The 24629-nt window shown below is 37.5% G+C and overlaps 1 protein-coding gene and 1 pseudogene across 1 annotated transcript; both read left to right on the forward strand.

Moving 5' to 3' along the window:
- The first annotated feature begins 554 nt into the window (after positions 1–554).
- Positions 555–14897, forward strand: LOC132619415 (G-type lectin S-receptor-like serine/threonine-protein kinase At5g24080). The gene is made up of 5 exons (XM_060334328.1): positions 555–704; positions 966–1255; positions 1560–1772; positions 14316–14483; positions 14537–14897. Exons 1-5 carry the CDS (start codon positions 555–557, stop codon positions 14895–14897), a joined length of 1182 nt encoding a protein of 393 aa, XP_060190311.1.
- Positions 14898–19322: 4425 nt separating this feature from the next.
- LOC132620308 (G-type lectin S-receptor-like serine/threonine-protein kinase SD2-5) lies at positions 19323–22110 on the forward strand (annotated as a pseudogene).
- Positions 22111–24629: the final 2519 nt, after the last annotated feature.

Here is a 24629-nt window from a genome sequence, read left to right on the forward strand (position 1 = left end):
TATGGTTAGGTAAACCGTCTAATTACTCGTACTTAAGAATCTTTGGATGTCCCACATATTATCATGTAAGTGATAGAAAACTAGGAACCTAGAGCTCAAAAAAGTTATTTATGGGATATGCTGAAGGGGTAAAAGAATATAGAATATGGAGTTTAGATCCTCTTAGGTTTGTAATCAGTAGAGATGTTACTTTAGATGAGGCCTCTATGCTTGATCCTGGAAAGACTTCTATTGAGTTTGTAGGACAGAAAGTTCTTACAATAGAAACAGTGGAGGAAAATGTGAAACTTACCGAGCAGGAAGATCAAGTGACTCAGGTGGAGTCAGATAATGAAAAAGCTCACATAGTAGTACCTAAAGATGAACCATACAGTATAGCTTCTGGAAGAGAAAAACGAACTCCGAAGCCTAATCCAAAATATTATCCTCAGCCTTCGTAAGCTAATATTGTGGCATATGCATTAGCTACTGCCGAGGAGGAAATAAAGGCTCTGGAATCCTTAAGCTATACAGAAGCTACTATGTGTGGTGAAGCTGATCAATGATGTTTAGCCATGACCGAAGAGATGAAGTCTCTACACAAGAACCAGACATGGGATTTGGTGAGCCTGCTAAAGGGGAAAAGAACTGTTGATTGCAAATGGGTCTTTAGAAAAAAAGATGGCTTTCCTGGTGTAGAAGATGCTAGATACAAAGCGATATTGGTTGCTAAGGGATTTTGTTAGAAGGACGGAATCGACTACAATGAGATTTCCTCACCAGTCGTGAAGCACAACTCAATTAGTTTGTTATTAGCTTTGGTTACCCATTATGACTTGAAGTTTTATTAACTTGATATCAAGACTGCATTCTTACATGGTGGACTTGAAGAGGTGATCTTCGTGAATCAACCTGCGTGTTTCCTTATTGAAGGAAAAGAAGAACAGGTTTGTCAATTGAAGAAATCTTTGTATGGTTTGAAACAGTCACCACGACAGTACTACAAGAGATTTAATGCATTTATTATTACTAAAGGTTTCTTGAGAAGTGTATTTGATAGCTGCGTGTATCACATGATGGTATCTGGTAATTCAAATATTTATTTATTGTTATATGTTGATAAAATGCTTATTGTTGCTAATAGTATGACAGAGATAAATGATTTGAAGAAACTGCTATGTAAGGAGTTTAACATGAAAGATTTAGGTGATCTTGGAATGGAGAATCACAAAAAGATGGTGAGGTGTATCTCTCACAGAAAAAGTATATTGAGAAGGTAGTTCAGAGGTTTGGTATGAATAAATGTAAACCCGTTACTTTACCGTTAGCACAACATTTCAGACTTTCTTATTTGATGGAACCCCAATCAAATAAAGAGGTGGAGTACATGTCAAAAGTTCCTTATTCTAGTGCAGTTGGTAGCATTATGTATGCTATGATTTGTACTCGGCTTGATATTGCTCAAGCAGTAGATGTGGTAAGTCGATTGATGTCTAATCCGGGCAAGACATATTGAGAAGAATTAAGTGGACATTGAGATATCTTAAAGGTTCTTTGAATGTTGGTCTAACTTTTTGTAGGATGAGAAATGAAGGCTTCTCGATCCTTGGTTACGTGGATTCTGATTTTGCAAGTGATCTTGATAGAAGAAGATCAATAACGGGCTATATCATTACTCTTGCAGGTAGTGCCATAAGTTGGAAGGCAACTCTCCAGTCTATAGTTGCTTTATCCGCAACAGAAGTTGAATATGGCAACAGCAGAAGCAGTAAAGGAGGCTATATGGTTGAAAGGTTTGGTGTTAGAATTGGGTAGGGTTCAACATGAACCAACTCTAAAATGTGATAGCCAGAGTGTTATTCACTTGATAAAAAATCAGAGATTTCATGATCTCATCAAATACATTGATATTAGATTCCATTTTATTCATGATGTTGTTGAACAAGGCACAATTAAGGTCTTAAAGGTTGACACAAAAGAGAACGCAGCGGATATGTTAACCAAGGTGGTTCCTCTTGTCAAGTTCAGTCATTGTATGAATTTGGCAGGAGTTCGCATCAACTGATACGTTAGGATGGAGATGACAGGGCAAGGTAGAGCTATTAGTATGTACAAGGTTTCGGTTAGTGTCTCTTGTTTCCTAAACGGAGTTAGCTCACGTAGGCTTAGAGACATTGGACTGAACGACGTTCATATGGAGGCTCGAAATTCATCTCAAGGTGGAGATTGTGAAGTTGAGACGATATTCAAGCTAATTCCTACTCAAAAGAGTAAAGAAATAAAAGGACACTTTTTTTCTTTGTCGGTTTTTTAGTGTGATTGGGATTTAGATCCTTTCTAGGAAAGGATTAGACCTAGTAGTATAAATACATACTAGTTAGGATTTATAAGTAGAACATAGAACCTAAGAGGATTCCATCTTGTAACTTACTTTCTCCCTTGATATTAATAAAGTGCTGGCCGTTCTCTGTGGACTAGGATCAAATCGATCGGAATCACGTTAATTACTGTGTTTTTATTGCTTACGCGCAAACAGCTGGCGATGGGGCGGGTGAAACTTTTTTATTGTCAATAATAGAGATGGTGATGGGCAGGTTAACTATTTGTTTGTCAATAGTAGAAATGAAAATGGCACAGGTTAGATTTTTTCATAGTCAATAGTACAGATGGCAATGGGGCGGGCTAAACTTTTTGCTAGATAAAGCCTCACCACAGTAATTTTGAGATTCAAGGTACGTTACTTTTATCCAGTTTTAAAGAGTCTTAATTTAAAATTTTAAGTCAAAAAAAATGTTTTTAAATCTGGATTCTTATAATATGTGGATAAAAAATCCCAAAAACTGCACCAATAAGGAAGATGCAAAGCTCTGAGTGAATTTCTATAGGTATACAATATAAGGTACAAAAGAAGAAGAGACAACAATTGGCTTGGACTTTGGAATTATTAGCCGGTCCCACTCAGTAGAAGACTTGACTTGAGTGAGGAGGAAAGTGCCCACCAATTCCAAATTAATTGCTGGTCAATTGTTAGTAACAATTTGTAATATTGCTTACTGCATATCCTCCAAGTACATGGGATTTTTTGTAGAGAAAATGATCAGAATGGTCCTTACTGTGTGGACTTTGGTTCCATTTAGTCTTTAATATATACACATGACGGAAATGCTCCTTAATGTATACCAAAAAGTGATCAATTTGGTACCAAGACATATAAGTAAAGATAATAGCTACTTTTGATGTCAAAATAAACAAAGGCTCTCGGCATCTTTAATGTTACATGATTATCTGCTTACGGATTGTTCCGCCTGCTATAATAAAAAAAATGGTCGATAAAACTTCTTATTTATAGTTTTAAAGTAGGGATCTTAATAGCTCAGTTGGTTGATTACCTTAACTTTCACTTTGTTGGTTAGAGTTTGAATCCTCACGTTAAAACTTCAGTCCCCAGCCTTTATATACCCCCCCCCCCCAGCCCCCAAAAAGTTATTTAACAAGTTAAAAATGGCCCCTTTAGTTCAAAACGTAATTTAAAAGACCCCTTGTACATAAATTAAATAAAAACACACAATTTTCGTGAAACTACGTATTTGTATAAAACTAACACGTAAATTCGTATTTTATAAAAATAAAGTTCACAATACGTCGTTTTAAAATATGAGCTTCGATATGAACCCAATATTGACATAGTTTTTGCAATATTTAAAAAATGCGAAAATGCGGTCAAGAGTACCGTAATTCATATGTTGTTTAAATCAACAATTTTCCCGAGCTAAACGGAACGGGATGCGTATCTTCTTTTCAAATCACATTTGTGAAAGTAAATAACTCGTAATTTCTCGTAAATTGTTAATTTTTATGAAAAACAATGATTAAACTTCAATTTTTGCCATTTTCACGGGATCTTTGAATTTTCAATTTTCTAAGGGCATCCTCACCCCGTCTTGGACTCAAGAAATATGGAAATAAAATATACATTTTATGCGGTGAAAATTAGGTGTCAACAACATCAATTGACACTCTTCATTCCTATAAATATGGAGCCCTTGATCAGTTTATAGATACACCAAGCTCAGACAAATACATCTGAGTATTTAGAGAGCGGAGTGAGGTATACCATAGATTGTGTAAGAAAATAGTCTGTGAAGAAAAATAGAGTGTGAGAGATATTGTAGTGAGGTGGAAAAACCAAAGTAGTGTTATTTCTTTTGAGTGTGTAGTGGTCTTTGGAGTATTTATACTCGTGACTACACAATGTAAAATTCCTTGCTATAGTGATATCAGCTGCTCCTCTTGGTCGTGGTTTTTCCCTTATTCAGAAGAGTTTCTATGTAAAATCTTGGTGTCATTATTGCTGCATTTTTATTCTTGCTGATTTAACCATAACTTAGTAGCCGTTTGGAGATGAGATGAAATCATGTTTGGACATGCAATTTGGATTTCTTAAGTTGCAGTTTTTTTTTTTTTTTTATAAACATAAAAAACCCCACAAGTTGTAAAAACCATCAAAATTTTCCCAATTCTTATACAATCTTACCAAATGAGTAAATCATAGTTCATAATAAAATTAATACGCTACTAGAAGGCCTTACTAAAAAATACAACATCAATTGATCAAACTTTAGTTCAGTAAAAAGGAAAATTTATCATGAATAGTAATGTAACTACTCTATAATATAATCCTCCCACGTGGTATGAACAATCTCTTCACGCCGAGCATGCATTTCCCGATCAGATGACCGAGAAGACGAACAAACATTGTTACTTATGAGTCTTTTTTTACAAAATATAAATGTATGGGTCAAATTTTACATTTATATTTTTTGAAATCATGATTTCAAATACCAAATCATGCCTTTTTGGATGATTTGGGATTTCATCTCATGAGATGAAATCGCATGTCCAAACGCTGATTTCATCTTATGAGATGAAATCGCATGTCCAAACGCCTACTTAGTGTTCCGCGTTTATCACTAATACTGTGAATATTATTTTTGCGGGTCTATTTTATTCCCAAGACTATTGGCTGGCACACAACTTGGACATCTTAATTGGAAGTAAATGATAAATCAAAAGTGATCTCTATAATTCATTTTTATTAATTGAAAAATAAACTTTTCACCTTCAAGCTAAATATCCAGCATGACAATTAAATATTATCCTGCTAGCTTTCAAACCAAACTGCGTTACGTGGAGTTTAACATCTTCCAGTAGTTCATAATGTTGCATTTCAACATATTTTTGAGATACAAGATTCACTTATACCCAATTTATTTTTGAGATACAAGATTCACTTATACCCAATTTTGCGAATCATTAACGTGTCAAGTCAAAAGGAAATGTTTTCCAAATCACACTTCTTATTTAGCCAATGGGAAGATAAGACCTGCCTGGTTGAAAGTTGTTGTATATTGATTAGGCATATATGATTATCTATTGACTTGGAATTGTCCTTTATGGAAGACTCACAGGTAATAGGGAGGAAAGTGCCCAAATAGTGAAATTAACTTGGAAAATGATAGCATAATGAAGAAGTTTTTTGTCATGCCCCTCTTTGTATTGACTAGGCAAAGATCGAGAAGGGGAAACCACTCAGGAGAAAAACTTAAATAAAACCATCGGAAAACTGCCATTAATGACTTACTCTTTATAAAATCACTAATTTTCCGTACTTAATGTGACTTACTCCCTGGTGAAGTTGTTGACGACATAACTCTGGATTATTGAGCCTTTTGCTTACGCCATTGCTAATAACCCTGATACCCATTCCCTCCCTCAGGTCTTAATGTTCTCTTATTGGGATAACATACACTATGTATGTAGAACATACATATATGTATAATGTACATATTTCTAAGAAAATAGGAAGAAAAAAACATGTAATTCGATAATTTTTTTTTTTTTTTTGAAGATTATCTATTGTTAAGTAGAGCAGAATGGGTACATTATCTAAGTTAATTAAGTACAAAGAAAGAGTAAGCTTTCCGGTGGTTTTTAAGAAAATTTGACGTTTACAATGTTTTTAAAAATTAACAGTCTCAGAATCAAAATTCAGATCCACAAGACTGAAGTTGAAAATCAAGAATCTAAAGTTTCAATTTCCAGATGTACGAGTTTGAAGTTGGGCCCTGCCAAAGCCTAACTTGATGCCCCAAGGACTTTAGTAAATTTGAAAATACGAAATTACACCCAATGACCTTGAATGGGTGGTCTTCAACTTTTGTCCACCGCTTGCCCCATGGGCGAACCTTCAAAGTCAAAAGCCAAAAGTGTTGCCCATGACAAAACTAGTTAAACTTGAAGTTTTGCCCATAGAAAAATGTGTAGAAACTATACAATCTTGACTTGTTCCATTCATTCACCAAGAGAGAATATATATAGGATACAATCTTGAACTCTAGTGAAACAAGGAAACTAAGATCCTAGTGAAACAAGGAAACTAACTAATATATGGTAATTAGTGAAACAAGAAAACTAACTAATATATGGTAATTATCTCCCTACAAATATGCTACAAAATAACATCAAATAATATAAAGATATTATATCGCAATACCCCCCTTCAAGTTGGAGCATGGGAATAAAAAATGCCCAACTTGGAAAGCAAGAAGTCAAACTGAGTTTTGCCGAGAGCTTTGGTAAAAATGTCTGCCAATTGTGAAGATGTTGAAACGTGTGACGGAGAAATCAAACCTTCATTAATTGCATCACGAACAAAGTGACAATCTACCTCAATGTGCATTGTTCGTTCATGGAAAACCGTATTTTTTGCGATGTGCAAAGCGGACTGACTATCACAAAACAATTTGATCGCCTTGGGATGTTGTATACCTAAACTCAACAACAGACCTCTTAGCCACTTCAACTCACAAGTGACTGCAGCCATGGACCTATATTCAGCCTCTGCAGAAGATCTAGAAACTGTGTGCTGCTTCTTTGTCTTCCAAGAGATGGGAGATTGACCTAGAAATACTAGCCAACCTGTCAACGAACGACGAGTAAGCGGACAAGCCGCCCAATCAGAATCACACCATCCCTGCAAAGTCAACTCACTGTCAGCACGTAATAAAATACCCTGTCCTGGTGTGCCTTTCAAATAACGAACCACTCGTGAGGTTGCTTCCCAATGTTCAATCCGGGGTTCTTGCATGAATTGAGACAAAATATGAACAGAATATGCCAAGTCCGGTCGAGTGACCCCCAAATAAATCAAACGCCCGACTAATCTACGGTAGACCTCCGGATCCGACAACAAATCTCCATTTGCAAGGCCAAGTTTATGATTTTGCTCAATAGGGAATCCATTTGGCTTTGCACCTAACAATCCTGCTTCAGAGATAATATCAAGAGTATACTTGCGTTGACACAAAAACAACCCTGATGAACTACGAGCTACTTCAATACCCAAAAAATATTTGAGAGACCCAAGGTCTTTCATTTTGAAACAATCACTCAAATAGGCTTTGAAAGTTGCAAGTGGAGCGGAATCATTCCCAGAAATAATAAGATCATCAACATAAACCAAGATATTAATCTGAATATTCCCTCTAGTAAATGTAAAAAAGAGAATAATCAGAATAAGATTGAAGGAAACCGTACCCTTTCAAAGCAGTCACCAATTTTGCAAACCAACATCTAGGGGCCTGTTTCTGTCACGCCCCGAACCATGGCCTGGACGTAACACGACACTCGGTGCCTGACTGCATGTGACCGAGCGAACCACATGGCCTGCTGAACTATCATGAGGCATACATGAGAGGAAATATAACGTGAATGCATAATGAGCCTTTATAAAACATGGTAAGTCATAATACTTAATAAAATACTTGTTTAAACATGAGTGCGGAAATAACATGAATGAGCCAAAAATGGCTATACGACTCCGAATGTCTGACATAGCATAACTGACTTGTCTAGTCTATGAAACCTCTATCATGAGTCTGACTGAAAAACATACTTACTGGGACAAGGCCCCCAGCATACCTTTAGATGCATAATTAATCATAAAACAAAAGTTAACTAAACCCCGAATGAGATGGGGCTCACCAATAAGCTGATACGAATGTTGTCCTACTGAGCAGATGTGTCGTCCTGTATATCAATACCTGCATCGTGAAATGCAGGCCCCCGGGCAATAAAAAGGGGACGTCAGCACATTGAATGTACTGGTATGTAAAGCAACCGGAAGAAACAACATGGGACATGGAATAACATGATAAGAACTGAAACTGAAAACTTGGACATAAACATGAGCATGAGCATGAGCATGAGTACATATATATATATATATAACATGAGTAAAACATGATAAGTGGGGAGAGCATTTCATAAACCGACAACATGATATCACCACGTGGATACGTGGAGTCTGGTACCTCGCCGGACCAGCAGAGCCCCTATACCTTGCCAGGGTATAAGGTAATAACGTACCTGATGGAACCATTCAGTGTGAAATTAAGGTATCGTCCTAACTGGGCGGAGCGATCCTTTTCCTATGGTGGCTACATAGTTTCAGGCTATCTGAGCCTTCTCGGTAATTCGTGCAACTCCCAAAAACATGAACATAACATAATTGGCTAAGAAGCCCATGATTTTCGTGAATTAACTTGTAATCATGATTCCACGAAATAACTTGTAAACATGGTTTCATGCAATAATTTTGTAAACATGGTTTCATGAAATAATCTTGTAAACATGGTTTCATGAAATAACTTGTAAAAATCTTGCAAACATGTTCTTGATTCATGAGTAATAAGAATATTTCGAAATCATATATATAATTGACTTGAAAACATGCTTGTAACTTGCTAGATAAAATCATAAGTTTCATATGAACATAATGAGAACACATGAGGAGGAATTCATGGTTCATGGATTAAGCTAGGATTCCTAATATCAATAATGGAAGATTAGGAATACAATAACGAGCATAGATACGAAATTCGTGTACATACATACATGATTACGGGCTACCAATATGTTGGATTTAATGCCCTAGGATTTGAACTTCATAGATTTTTACGAAACGAATCATGGGGAAGAACGTAGAGGTTCCCACATGTAGATGGAAGTTCTACATACCTTAACCTTCCGCTTTTGAGCGTATCCCAATGTCCTTCAACCCCTTCAACTTCAATCTATAGCAATACAAGTCATAGGGATTCTATATTAGCAACAATATCAATGTTTTGTTCATCTAAGCATTTTATCAAACACTTGGTGGGCATGAAGCTCCACAACCTTCATTAATGGTGTTTTCTTCCCCCAATCCCCATTCTATTACTTCTAGCTGATTCTACAATCTCAATTAGATGTAATTGACATCATTCTTCATCACCCATATGAATACAACAATCCCAAGTCAACAATCCAAAAACCCTAGCATAGTTCATATAATTCTCTTTATCAAACCCATTTACTATTCTCCCAAGAACTTATCAACACTTTAATCATCATGAAACATCATAAAAATTACCTTGGTTATTGTAGGAATAAGCCTTGAGTTGAAATACTTCACTTGAACAAAACCCTAGTTCCACCTTCTATGGAGTTTCTTGACTTGAATGGATTTGATGTGTTTCTCACACTTAGTTTTGTGGATTGATGAAGTGGATCTTTTGTTTCACTTGGATTCTTGCATATGGAGTGTTTGGATGACTCTAGAGAACCCTTGAGTTGTGTAAGAGAAATGGGAATGAAAAAATGATTTTGGGTCTCTTATTAATATCTTAAAATCTGACCCATCGGGCAATTCTACGCCCATTTTTACGGACCGTCAAAATGGTCCGTGAAACTACCCAGCAAAAATTGAGTTTCTGTGACCATTTTACGCTGGCCTGAGTCAATTTGACGGACCGTATAATTGTTTTACGGACCGTCAAAATGAACCGTAAAACTGCCCAGCAAAACATGGTCTTCTGTGACCATTTTACGGACTGTATAACTGTTTTACGGACCGTCAAAATTTATACGGACCGTAAAAATGAAGCGTAAAACTGTCCAGCAAAATGTGACCCTCTGTGACCATTTGACGGACCGTATAAATGTTATACGGACCGTCAAATATTCTACGGACCGTCAAATGGTCCGTCAAAATTTTTCTGCTCGGACAGTCTGTCGTATAATGGGCATAACGTTTTGCACAGATGTCCGATTGAGTCCCGTAATATACCGTTGGAAAGATATTTCAAGGAGCTACAACTTTCAACAAGGAAGTTCTCCCAAATTCAAAATTAATAGAGGGGTTATGGTCGTTGGAAGTAAGACCTTCCAAAAACTCGTTTGAAAACACGCCCCGTAGAGTGGCTTCCAACTTTTCTTTGCCCAAAGACATTTCTTATGACTTAATTGGTTTTCAAAACACTTCCTATAATCCTCATCTTGGTTCCATTATATTATCATCTTATAGTCAAACTTTAGTCCGAAGTTACGAGGTGTTACAGTTTCAACCCATACAGCGATTTGCGCAAACGACACACCAACGTAGGATCTGGACTTTCAAATCCGGGAGGGAGTTTCATATACACCTTCTCATCAAGGTCACCATGTAAAAAGGCATTATGAACATCCATTTGGTGAAGTTCCCAATTTTTGGATGCTGCAATGGCTAGGAAGGCTCGAACAGTAGTCATCTTGGCGACCGGAGCAAAAGTTTCATTGTAGTCAATCCCCGCTTGTTGATGATTTCCCAACACAACCAAGCGCGATTTGAGCCGTTCCACATCTCCATTTGACAAAAACTTGGTCTTGTACACCCACTGATTACCAAGTGCTTTCTTACCCGGAGGAAGATGTTCCAAAGTCCATGTACCATTGTCTTCCAATGCACGTATCTCTTCTTTCATTGAATGTCTCCAACCTTCGTGTTTCATGGCTTCTTTGAAGGTCTTAGGATCCTTACCCGAAATAATTGCAGCAAGAAACTTATGATAATTTACAGAAAAATTGTCACAATTAATATAGTGTGCCAAAGGATAGGGAGTACCTGAGGATTGATTGTTACCAGGAGTTGTAGGGGACGAACTATTAGCAAAAACTGAGTGTGTCACATAATCACGAAGCACAACAGAGGGAAATTTCTCCCGAAAACCACACCCCAAGCTACCTTCCACATTCGTGACTGGGGTATGGTGTTGCTGCCCCCCCTCCCTGCCAGCAGGTGCTGGGTTCCCAGCGGGCTGTGCAGTGGCTGTTGGCAGCCGCTCAGCCTCGCTGCCAGCTGGCGCTGGGTTCCCAGCGGGCTGGACAGTGGCCGCTGGCTGCAGCTCGGCCTGGCTGCCAGCAGGCGCTGGTTGGGCAGTGGTTTGCGGCTACTGCTCGGCAGCCTCCGAACTATCAACTTCGCCCCCTAATTCATCCCCGTACACCATAAAATCACGATCCATTTCAGCACCCTCATAAAAAAAACTAGACGAAATATTAACATCTTCCGGACAAGCAAAAGGAAACACATCCTCCACAAACTTTACATCACGAGAGACAAAAAATCCTTCGTATCAAGATCAAACAACCGCCACCCCTTCTTACCAAATGGATATCCCACAAACAAACACTTTCTGCTCCGGCTAGAAAATTGTCACCCTGAGTTTTTTGATTATGAGCAAAGCACAAACACTCAAAAGTACGAATAGCATCAAAAGAAGGAGGTTTATTGAATAAAATTTCAAAAGGTGTTTTATTTTTCAATTTGGGTGTGGGGGTACGATTTATGAGATGAGATGCAGCAAGAACACATTCACCCCAGAAAAGAATAGGCAAATTGGCCTGAAATCTGAGCGCCCTCGCAACATTCAACACATGTTTATGCTTCCTCTCTACCCTCCCATTCTATTGCGGAGTACCCACACAAGAGGTTTGAAACAAAATACCAGTGGCGGAAAAATAATCGATCAAACAATAAAATTCTGTACCATTATCACTTTGTACAACTTTAATTGTTTGATTAAATTGTCGATCAACCATAGCAACAAAAGCCATAAACATCGGAAACACTTCTGTTTTATCAACCAACAAGTAAATCCAAACAGCTCGGGAAAAATCATCAACAATTGTTAAAAAATAACGAGCTCCACACGACGAAACATGGCGATATGGGCCCTACAAATCACAATGTATTTTCTCAAATATTCTAGATGCATTATTATCACTTAAAGGAAATTTGTCTCTAGGATGCTTAGCACGTAAACACACTTCACAATCCTTTGCTAAACTACTCTTATCACTACTGACATGAGGAAGCAACTTAACTATTCTCTCGGAAGGATGCCCCAATCGTCGATGTCACAATTCCAATGCGGACGTTGCCACGACAGTAGACACGTGTTGCACCACGTCCGATTTGCTAAAATAGTATAGTCCGTCCGGTTTGCTAAAATAGTATAGTCCGTCCCTCCTAACTCCCATTCCAATCAGCTCCTTCAGTGGGTCATGAATAACACACATATAAGAATTAAAAGAGACAATAGTATGTAAATTATCAGTAAGTTGGGGGACGGAGAGTAAGTTGCAACGTAAATAAGACACATAAAGGACATGATGTAAGGTGATTTTATCTGACAGTCGAACAGAACCTTCCAAAGAAGCAAGCACCGTTTCACCATTAGGCAAACCAATAGGACAATCAACAGTATGGACATCAAACAACCAAGATTTCTCACCGGTAACATGATGGGTAGCACCAGTGTCAATAATCCAAGAAAAAACATCAAGCTTACCATTCAAGCGATTTTCGGGAATTGTAGCATTACCAAAAAATCCCGTAATAGCCTTCCATTGATCGGAAGTAAAGTGCTGACCGACGGCAGCGTTATTTGATGCGCCCTTGAAACGAGTAGGCGTGATATAGTCCCCGGGTCGGTCTTGAGGACCGCGAAAATAGGGAGAATTAGACTCAATTTTGGGTGGTGGTAGAGGAGGTACGGCGTCACCGGCCATGGAAAATGACGATGAAGAGAAGAAAAAAAAAATGTGTGCTTTGATACCATGTAGAAACTATACAATTTTGACTTGTTCCATTCATTCACCAAGAGAGAATATATATAGGATACAATCTTGAACACTAGTGAAACAAGAAAACTAAGATCCTAGTGAAACAAGGAAACTAACTAATATATGGTTATTATTTCCCTACAAATATGCTACAAAATAATATCAAATAATATAAAGATATTATACCGCAATAGAGTCAAAAATTCAAGATCAATCTTTTTCAGGGTCATTCTTGCAAATCACTCGATTGAAAAGCCAAAGTTCAAATTCTAACATATGGGTCTGAAGTTGGGCTCTATCAAAGCCTAACTGAAGACATTAGGTCTAAATTTGATTTTTAGTTAGGTTTTGGGAGAGCCCAACTTTATACTTGACGCTAAGAAGCAAATGCAGGTTCAGTATGAGGTTTTTCAAAATTATAAATAATATTTAAAAACTGAATGTAATTTTATAGGGGTGCTATGCAAGGCTAACTGGTGCGATTCCTACACACCAAGATTAGACGACCTTTTTTTTTTTTTTTGGTTAAACTGAAATGCAGTTTAATTTTCAAATATTAAGAAGAAGAAGTGCTATCGTGTGTTATGTGATAAAAAGACGCTTACCAAAGTGAAAAGTAAGTTCTATATAATTAGTTACAAGACGGACAATATTATATGACAGTGAATATTAGGTCACCAAACTAACATATTCACAAGATGAGTAATGCAGAGATACAGATGCTAAAATGGAGGTGAGTCATGCAAGATTAGATAAGGTTAAAAATGACCACATTTATTAGAAGGTGCATGTAGCATGGATTGATGATAAAATGAGAGAAGGTGGTCATATCATGCATCAACCTACAAATGCACTAGTCCATTCGGTGTGAAATCATGGTGAGTGAAGATTTTAAAAGGGTTGAAATAGACGTGAAATTACATGAATGGAAGGAAGTTGGGATTTTGTCTTGTTAGGGAACTTCTGAAATTGTTATCAGAGCGGCTAAACTAGCGCCCCCCCCCCCCCCCCCCCCCCCACACACACACACACCAAAAAAAAAAAAAAAAAGAGCACAAGTTAAATAGCAGCCCCAAAAGTGGATATTTGTGCACCTAGCCCTAGTAAATGAGAAATCACATGTTTACACAAGAAACCAGGATGCAGTTGGATCAAGATATCTTTATTTCACTTATAAGTAGGATTTGGTTCAAATCAAGCTGCATTTACATGTAGTTGAACATCTTCAAGTAGTTCATAAGTTGGAGTCAAAGAGTAATTTTGAGATTCAAGATACGTTAATATCCAGTTTTAAAGAGTCTTAATTTAAGACGTTAAGTCAAAGGGTTAGCTTATTTTCATCACGAATGCAGCCAAAAGAGAATACATTTGGACATCAAACCACAAAACATCCTTCTCGATCAAAATTTCAATGCTAAGATATCTGATTTTGGGTTGTCCAAACTAATTGAGAAAGACGAGAGCAAAATTGTTGCTAAAATGAGAGGAGCACCAGGGTATTTAGCCCCTGAATGGCTGAGGTCAGAAATCACTGAGAAAGTTGATGTATATGCCTTTGGAATTCTGCTCTTAGAACCTTGTGTGGGAGAAAGAATGTTGATCGGTCCCAAGCTGATGAGGATGTCCATTTGCTAAGTGTTTCTAGGAGAAAAGCGGAACAACAGCAGCTCGTGGATATGGTTGACCAAAACAACGAGGATATGCAGCTCCACAAAGAAGCAGTGACAGATATGATGAGCCTAGCTGCATGGTGTCTACAGGGTGATTTCAGAAAGAGGACTTCCATGTCATTGGTGGTTAAGGTACGGGAAGACACTGTTGAAACCAACATAGATTACGATTTTGCAAGCCTACCTGAGGCTGGAGCAGGTAACCAACAAATGGAAGCCACTAGCAGTTCAAAATTGCCTTCAATTTTATCTGAACCTAGGTGAAAAATATGCTAAAAGTGTTTAGACTTTGAAAGAACCAAGTATGGTGTGTAATGTCAAATATTGCAACATTTCCAATTCTAGCATAACTTTTTATGGTATATGAGATTATAATTCATGAAATGTAATGTTCAATAACTTCTACATTAGATTTTTGAGCTTCAAATTACTATCATGTAGAGGCTCCTCAATTCATGTGCTACAAGTATAATATTGGAGATGGAGCTACTGAATGTGTCTTTTAAGTGCTGGCATTTGTATTAGGAACTTCAAATGATAGTGTGCAGTAAGCTGTATTCTGATATGCTAATGGAAAAAGGTCAACAAAGCAAGTTTAGAGTTTTCTTTATTGAACAACTGATCATGTCCTAATCAAAGAACTAATGCAAAGTTTGCCTCTTTTTTTGTGAGTAAGAAATATTAATACATGGCCTCATAACTGGAAAGTACCAGTATGTTCTTGTAATCACTAATCCTTCTTTGCATACGTGCAGGTGTTTGTGAGTTTGTTTTTTTCCCCTTTAGTTTTATTAAGTAAGTTTGAGAACCCTTATAGTGGTCGGCTGTAGGCCACCAATTTCATCGAGTTGCCCTTGTTGACCATTCCCGTTTGCCATCTCTTGTCAATGGCTGCTGGAAAAAGTGTAGAATTCACAAAAGTTTGGAAGAAAATAACAAATTGAAGAAGTTTTTGTTAGGCCCCTCTCCCTAACAGCAGGCATAAATATAAACAAAGAACTTTTAAAAAAGAATCTGGAAGTGATATCTACAGTTTTAGTTATATTGATTGAAAAACAAGTTGTCATCTTCCTGCAAATTGAGCAGATGAAACAATCTCCTGCAGCTTTCATGCTAAATTCGATTTGTGAGATCATCACCGCATTGACAAGGCAGAGATTGAAAAAAGGCACACATATTGTAAAAGTAAACTGTTGGCTTGTACACAGCTTAGATATCTTAATAAAAAGTAAAGGATGTTCAAAGTGATATCTATAGATCATTGTTTATCAATTAAGAAATAAAGTTGTTGTTTTTCAACTCACTCGCTATGATTAGTAAAGTAAGGTCTAGCTCTCTTACTTTTATTTTTCTTTTGTGGTGATTTATTAGTAAAAGTTCACACAGTCTTCCTGTCAGGATGGTATTAGCAAAATTAAATAGGCGTCAATTAAGCAGTCTTCTGCTAGCTTTCAGATCAACTGCATCTACATGTAGTTGAGCATAACTTCTAGTAGTTCATAATTTCCCGTTAAAGCTATTTTGGGACTCAAGATACACTTATACCCAGTTTGGTGAATCAATAAGATGTTAAGTAAAAACGAAACGTCTTTCGATCCTCACTTTCTTATTTAAGAATGGGAAAATGAGGCTAAAATTAAAGATACAACAGATGGATGGAAAAATGCTGAAACTGCAGAATAAGGAAAATGCACAGATCCCATGAAATCGTTTGATTTACAAAACTGAGGTGCATAAGCAGAAAACATCGAGTGGAAGTCGTTGTATACTGAACAATACCTGACTTGAAATTTAGAAATAGTCCCTTAGTGGAAGAAAGTTCACCATTAGTGGATTTTAATTTGTTTTCCCCCAAAACTACTCAAGTGCAGGGAATGGTTTTCTTCCACTTTCATCTGCCTTTTTATTTTTAATCCATATTTACATCACCAATAGAAAAAAGAAAGAAGAATAAATACAAATTGATATCTTCATTTCTTGTGTCCTTCGGACATGAAAAATCAGCCACAACGGATGTAAATTTAGTCATCTCTGTCACACCCCACCGAGGGGCATGACGGGCACCGGCCCGTAGGTCGGATACCACCTGGCGTAACATATACCATGAATATCATATTATATAACTTGAAGGACACCTGCACGCAGAAAAGGCTCAAATACAGAAGTATGCAATAATCTAACATATATATACATAAGCGAGCCGACAAGGCCACTACATCATCATGAATGTCATAAAGCCGGCAAGTCTATCAAGAGAATATCAAAACCAAAAACAAGGCTGACAAGGCCATACATAACATCGTTATACTCCACTGTGTCTATGAGCCTCTAAGAGTATATATGCATGACATACTGGACAAGACATGGACCTATCATATACAAAAGTAACATATGCATAACATGTGAACATAGCATATACCAAAGTAAGCAAGTCCGGAGGAATGGCACTTGTTGACATCACTGAGCTGTCAATCCTACTGAAGAGGTCCTCAACTCTGTCTGTCAGGACCTGCAGCACGAAATGCCGCATCCCGTAAGATGGGACGGTCAGTACGGATAAAAGTACTGAGTATGTAAGGCAGGAGATCAATAACAAGAGCAAGACAGAAAAATAAAGAGGACAGAAGTAAGCCGAGACATTTAAGAACCTACAATATATAATGCATAAGTTTAAAAATTATATGCAAGTATATAAATATATATAAATAGTATCATCATCATAATGTACTCGGCCTTTTCAGGACTCGGTGTGTAATGTACCCGGCCTTTTCAGGATTCGGTGTGCAACATACCCGACCTTTTCAAGATTCGGTGTGTAACATACCCGGCCTTTTCAGGACTCGGTGTGTAATACCAACTGATCAGTGGTTGCACAATAGATGTTATACCCGACTGACTATAACACGGCTCGATGTAGTAAAATAGTGCATACATATATATACAATGCATGAGGAGCCATTGAACTAACATCGGGCCTTTCGGAGTGACGTAAGGTCGTAACCTCCGAATGAATTATGGAATTCGTATCGAATCCAGGGAAATAACTTAATGATGATAAACATAATAATATTTCAAGAATCAATCAAATAATTAAGGCATTAAAACTTGAAATACAAAGCATAGTAATGGAGTGAATTTGTTATGGAACGCTCATGTTCATGTTCTAGTTGGATTCGTGCCAAAGAAAGAGGGAAATGAACACCTTACATACCTTATTTGTCAAGCCACCACTCAAAAGGATCCTGTATTCCAATGCTTGCCCTTCATCCGAACCTATATTGAAAAATATATATCCTTAATCATATCTCCATTGTGTTCATACATCAATTTAGATGAGTTGTATATCAAAGGATAATTCGGGTTACGAGAATTCGGGCAACATTTTTCCTATATCATCTACTTCCTCCAATCCTCAAACAACTCCCAAAACCACAATAAAACACCATTATTATCCCTCATAACAAGATTATACTCAAAACATACTAATAATTATAGCTCAAGTTAATTTACAACTCAAAATATCATCAAATGCATATTTGAACTTTTCCTCCAATTTCTTCTCCTCAAATCTTAACATAATTACCAAACAAATTCATAAACATGAAACTAAGATGAAATTTTACCTTAAAATGCAAGAACACTTCAATTCCAAGATTGCTCCACCTTAAAATGCCTTCCCAATCTTTTACAAGAAGAAAAGATAAGTTTAAACCTCACTTTGAAACCCTAAGCACCTTAATCTTCACTTTGATGTTTGCTCTTGGCTTGGAAAATTGTTTGAATATGTTTTGGAGAGGTTTCTAGAGCTTTCTTGAGCTTGGGGTTATGTCTAACATGATTAAAATGAAGAGGGATCATCATACTTAAATTCTGAAAATTTCCACTGACATTGTATTATATGGTTCGTATAATATTATACGGCTTGTATAACTCATTCGTATAATATTATATGGGCCTATAATTGGCCTCGTATCACAGATTGCAATCTGTCAGTTGCATTGGAAAGGAGACTTGCCGAACTTCAATTTACATAGGTTATGGATTCCATAACTCTTCATACTCTAGGAGATATGCCTCTCTCAAGTTGGACCAAAATTTCTATCCTGCCAAGTTTTCCCAAAATTTTGACAAACTTATTTTCTTCATTTCACTTGATCCTAAAATCTTTAGACACTAGCTTAGCACTTATTAAAGTATTCCTTAATCTTATAAGAATTTCATGACCTCTCCGAGCTTGCATTAGTTTATTTATGTTAATTGAGAAACCAAGAATAATGTAGTAACTAATTAAGAAATTAGCCCTTGAATGGCTGGGCAGCATTCTTAAAACTAAAAACATCTTCACGCATTACTTGTAAAAGGCATCAGTGTTTGTGAACATGATATTGCTTACAAGTTGTAGTAAACGAAATGAGTAAGTTATTTGTTATAGTCAGACTCGGCTGCCGGAAAGAGTGTTACAAGTCAATAACAACAACAATAATATATCTAGTGTAACCCCACAAGTGGGGTTTGGGAATATCGCATGTATAAACAAGTCAGAAGTCATTGCAGAACTTTTTTCTGATGTATTGAATGGACTGAGATTGAAAAACAGGCGCAAAGCTTAAAGAAACTCATCTATAAACTACATTACAATTACAAGTATCAATTCTTGAATTTGGTTATGTTTCCTTCTGCAACAAAGAAATGATTGCAGAGCAGAGAGTGTATCTTCCTGTCCTTCTCTTCATTTATCTCCACTCTGTTTCATCAAGGTTTGCTTTATCGCAACCTATATGGCACTACCATGCCAGCCTTTTGAATTCTACTTCAGGACTTCCCAATTCTTGGATCAATATGCGATCTGTAAGAGTTTTCAATTCCTCCGAGCCCTCTGAATTCACATTGACACCTATTCTTTGGAGCAGAAAGGCTAGCCCTCAGTTTCTCTTTGCCTTCTATTGCCGCAGTAACACTACCACAGAATGTCTTCTTAATATCCTCTTATTCCACACCAGCTCCGGTCGTGTTGTTCCCCAATTAGTGTGGTCAGCTAACAGGAACCATCCAGTGAAAACCAATGCAACATTGTAACTACGCCAAGATGGCAACTTGGACTTGTCAGACTCTGACGGCGCTCTTGTTTGGTCCACTAATACTACTGACAAATCTGTTTCTGGCTTAATCTTGACAGAAATGGGGAATCTCGTGCTCTTTGATAAGAGAAAGGGCACAATTTGGTAGTCTTTTGATCAACCAACAGATAGTTTGCATCCAGGGCAGAATTTCGTTTCTAGGCGGAAGCTTAGAGCAACCATTTCTTCAAACAATCAGTCTTTTTCTTTTGCTGTTCTTAATGGAAGCCTGGTGACTTCTGTAGATACCAACCCACCTCAGCATTTTATTGCGTCAAATCAGTATTACGCTGAAGGTAGTCCTTTTTACCATTTTGATGGTCGAACCTTTACTGCTCTACAAGACCCTTATACATCAGAAACCCAATTCATAAAGCTTGGGTCTGATGGACATTTAAGGGTATACCAGTCGGATGCATTTGATTGGAAACAGTTAGAAGAGGTTTTGTATCCAGATCTGGGGAACCGTGGGTACCCGATGGTGTGTAGTAGATGTAGCATTTGTACAATGAAATGATGGGCAATGTAATTGTCCGGTAGAAGGAACTTCTTCAAGCCAATAAATAGGAACCCAGATCTCGGATGTTCACAGCTAACATCCATTTATTGCAACTCTTCGCAGTATCATAGTCTTATAGAGCTCACGAAGACCACATAATTTGCATTTGAGACTAACTATAAACCAAGCTCGAATATATGGTTCGAGGGGACAAAGTTGGAAGATTGCAAAATGGCCTGTCTGAGTTACTGTTCCTGTAGTCTGGAACACTAAGAAAAAACTGCTTATTACTGAATGAAGTCTTCTCTCACGTGGAAAACTGGGCAGGGAGCGATAAGATGACAGTGGGCAGGGAGAGATAAGAGGACAGTTTTTCTTAAGGCTCAGTATCAGTCACCAATCATTACTCTAGGAAAGCAATCAAGACCTCTGAAAGTGATAGTAGCATCTACTTTTGCAGCTTTAGCGGGAATAATTTTAAGTATTAGTACATGGTTTGTTCTTTTCAAAAAGAGGACACTGTCTGACAAGGCTGGGGATCTTCTGGATCTAGCACCTATCTTACTGGGAATCCTAACTCGATTCTCTTACCATGAGTTGAAAATAATTACACATGATTTCAGAAGAAAGCTCGGGGAAGGAGGTTTTGGCTCTGTATATGAAGGAACACTGAGTAATGTCATCAAAATAGCTGTGAAGCGTCTGGATGGTCTAGATCAAGTTAAGGATTCATTCTTAAGCATTTACCATGCCAATCTGGTAAAATTCATTGGCTTTTGCGCTGAAAAAGACCACCGGGTTCTGATCTATGAGTACATGGTAAATGGATCATTGGATAGGTGGATATCTCTTGAAAAGCAAGAAAATGGGCTTACAAGTCAAAGGATAGTAGACGATATTGCCAAAGGATTAGCTTATCTTCATGACGAATGCAGCCAAAAGATAATTCATTTGGACATCAAACCACAAAACATCCTTCTAGATCAAAATTTCAATGCTAAGATCTCTGATTTTGGGTTGTCAAAACTAATTGAGAAAGACAAAAGCAAAGTGGTTACAAGAATGAAAGGAACGCCAGGGTATTTAGCCCCTGAATGGTTGTGGTTGGAAATCACTGAGAAAGTTGATGTGTATGCCTTTGGAATTGTGCTCTTGGAACTCTTGTGTGGGAGAAAGAATGTGGATCGCTCCCAGGCTGATGAGGATGTCCATTTCTAAGTATATTTAGGAGAAAAGCGGAAAACCAGCAGCTCATGGATATCGTTGACAAAAATAACAAGGATATGCAGATCCATAAAGAGGCAGCGACAGAAATGATGAGCCTCGCTGCATGGAGTCTGCAGGGTAATTTCACCAAGAGGCCGTCCATGGCATTGGTGGTAAAGGTATTGGAAGTCTTGGTTTCTGTTGAAACCAACATAGATTACGATTTCACAAGCCTACCTGAGGTTGGAGCAGCAACCAACAGAGGGAAGCCACTATCAGTTCTGTATTGCCTTCAGTATTATCTGGACCAAGGTAAACAATAAGCTTCAGATTTTTAGTCTTTGAAAGAACCAAGCATGGTTGGGCACATGTCATCTATTGCAATATTTCCATAGCATAACTTCATATGGTGTATGAGATTACAATTCATGAATGTAATATGTAGGAACTTCGCATTAGATTTTTGAGATTCATGTACTATCATGTAGAGGCTCCTCAATTCATATGGCAGAGGAGATATAATATTGTGGTGTTACAGCTACTGAACATGTGTTTTTGCAGCTGCTGAACATGTGTTTTAAGTGCTGATGCTTTCATTAGGGATTTCAGCTGGTTGTTTTCAGTAAGCTTTACTATGTTATGCTATCGGAAAAGGTCCGCAAAGCAAGTTTAGCTGTATTGAGAAACTGTTCACGCCACGATGAAAGAGCTACTGCCTTTTTTTCCTCATTTTTTGAGGGAAAAATATTGATCATCCGCATGGCCTTATAGCAGCGAGGTATAATAAGTATGTTCTTGTAAATCAGTAAGTATGTTCTTTTCCCTTTTACTTTATTTTTCAACTCCTTTTATTCCCTATTCCATCTGATTCTGCAGCAATGAGTGGCCGACCCTTCTTTCCGCCTTTATGGTTGCATGCTTCAACACAAGATCCTTTCTTTGTCTTGTACATGCTGTTCCCAAAAAAACTTGGTGCTTTAAGCATCTATTGTTTAAAAATCAGAAAAAATGAAATGTGGGAATTGCAAAGCACTTGAGAGGTTTATATTGTAGGTACTCTCCTAGAATATTTTCAGAGGAAAAGCTGAAATCATCAAGGAGTCAGTTTATTTTATATGATTGAGATGGGATAAGGGTATACATTTAGCCTAGTGTTTAGTTTTATTTGATTTCACAGGCAGAACTAGATTAGCCTATTCCTCGGAAACAATCATCCTACCTTGGTAGGAGTAAGGTCTGCGTACATTATACCCTCCCCAGACCCCAAGATGTGGGATTTCACTGGGCTGTTGTTGTTGTTGTTGTTGTTGTTGTAACTAGATTAGCCTATTCAATTACGGGGTAAAGTTTGTTCAAGAATAAAATCTAGCGAACAAATGATTTTCAAGGGTAAAAAGCTGATACATACGGACTCCAGATATCTTTAGATGGAGATAATTGTACTATTAAAGTTACTACAGATTAGATTTTTAAGAATGGGTCGGAGTAGTGATTCTTATTGAGATTGAACGAGCTAATGAGTCACATCATACTCTTATGAATCTGTTATTTGCTGCCAAAAACCATCATATGAATTGAACAAGCAACCATGGTGACAAAGTAGTGATGTTTTTGCTACTTTCTATTCTAAAATGGTATCATTGGTTCGCCTCTTCCTAAAACCATAGTGAACTCAAGCAGTAGCTTACTTTTTCTATACAATGGGCTTTTGATCCATGGAATCACAGTTCCAATTATGGAGCTCGCTCTTGGTAGAAAGAGATAATATAGGTAGAATGAGTAAGGCATGGCATATTACCTTACTTTACTAGGCGTAAGGTAGGAGGGATAACCCCATATGCCATGCATGCACCCCCTCTACTTCACAAGTACAGAAACAAAAAGTTATTTTAATCAGGATAAAGTGAATCGCCATTTAGTTCCATGATCAAGGTCTACCCGAATATTGAGATAAAAAAAATTATTGGCATATCTTTTGTGACAGTATACTCTCATATGGTCATTCCCTACACTATGTCCATAGGGATAATTGTATATGCAGTGTTAATATTAATACAATTTAGATTTATAACACTGGAACTGTGCTGGTTTCGTACAGAATTTAGATATCTTGATTACAAGTAACAAGTGATAACTCAAAACAGAAATCTATTTATTCAACGATTTATATTTTTAAAGGAAAAAGGAAGCCATCTTAAAAACTTAGACCAAGATTCACAAAACATGATGAACATATACAGTTGATGAATTTAGGGCCTCCAACTGTTTAACCAATCGAGTGGCTGATATAGCCTCGGTCAGAGTTTGGCTAGGTTCGCCTCGATTTGGTCAAAGCTGGGACTTGGCCAAGGCCGGACTCGAATGAGCCAGCTGAGATCAATTGGAGTAGTTGGGATTAAGGTAATTATTACTTCAAAACGAAAATCATACATTAGGCTCAATTATAGAGTATGGTAATTAATTTTATACTTAACACTTTTAACTTAAAAATTACTGAAGATCCTTTACAACAACAACAACAACAACCCAGTGAAATCCCACAACGTGGGGTCTGGGGAGGGTAGAGTGTACGCAGACCTTACTCCTACCAAGGTAGGATGGCTGTTTCCGAGAGACCCTCGACTCAATAAAAACATAAAAAGAGGTCAGATACGGCTAAGAGATTCAAAGCGATATGGAAATGAAGTAACGCAAGCGACACAGATAACATAGAATAATCAAAGCACAGGAAATAACAGATAATAGCATAATAGCATAAATTAGAGCACAAGAAATTATACTACGATAATGCGACTATTAATAAGGCAGGGTAATGAGACTATCTACTAGCCTTCTACCCTAATATGGGTCCTCCAAACCCTCCTATCTAAGGTCATGTCCTCGGTAAGCTGTAACTGCGCCATGTAAGCTGTACTGAAGATCCTTTAATTTTCAAAAAATGAAAACTGAGGAGCAGAAGTATAGAACAAAGTAAATGAAAGCCCTAGTGACCTTGATTATCCAGCAAGGTTGAACAATAATTGAGTTGAAACTTGGAAATGGTCAAAATGGTCCCTTCAGTGGAAAGATAGAGCCCTGCCCCATTAATTCTTCACCACAGAAAAAAAGAAAGAATATCAGCTGATATCTTATTAGTCATCACTACAAATTGAGAAATCGAAACTAATGTTGCTT

Source organism: Lycium barbarum, chromosome 11, assembly GCF_019175385.1.
Source record: "Lycium barbarum isolate Lr01 chromosome 11, ASM1917538v2, whole genome shotgun sequence".
Taxonomy (NCBI): domain Eukaryota; kingdom Viridiplantae; phylum Streptophyta; class Magnoliopsida; order Solanales; family Solanaceae; genus Lycium; species Lycium barbarum.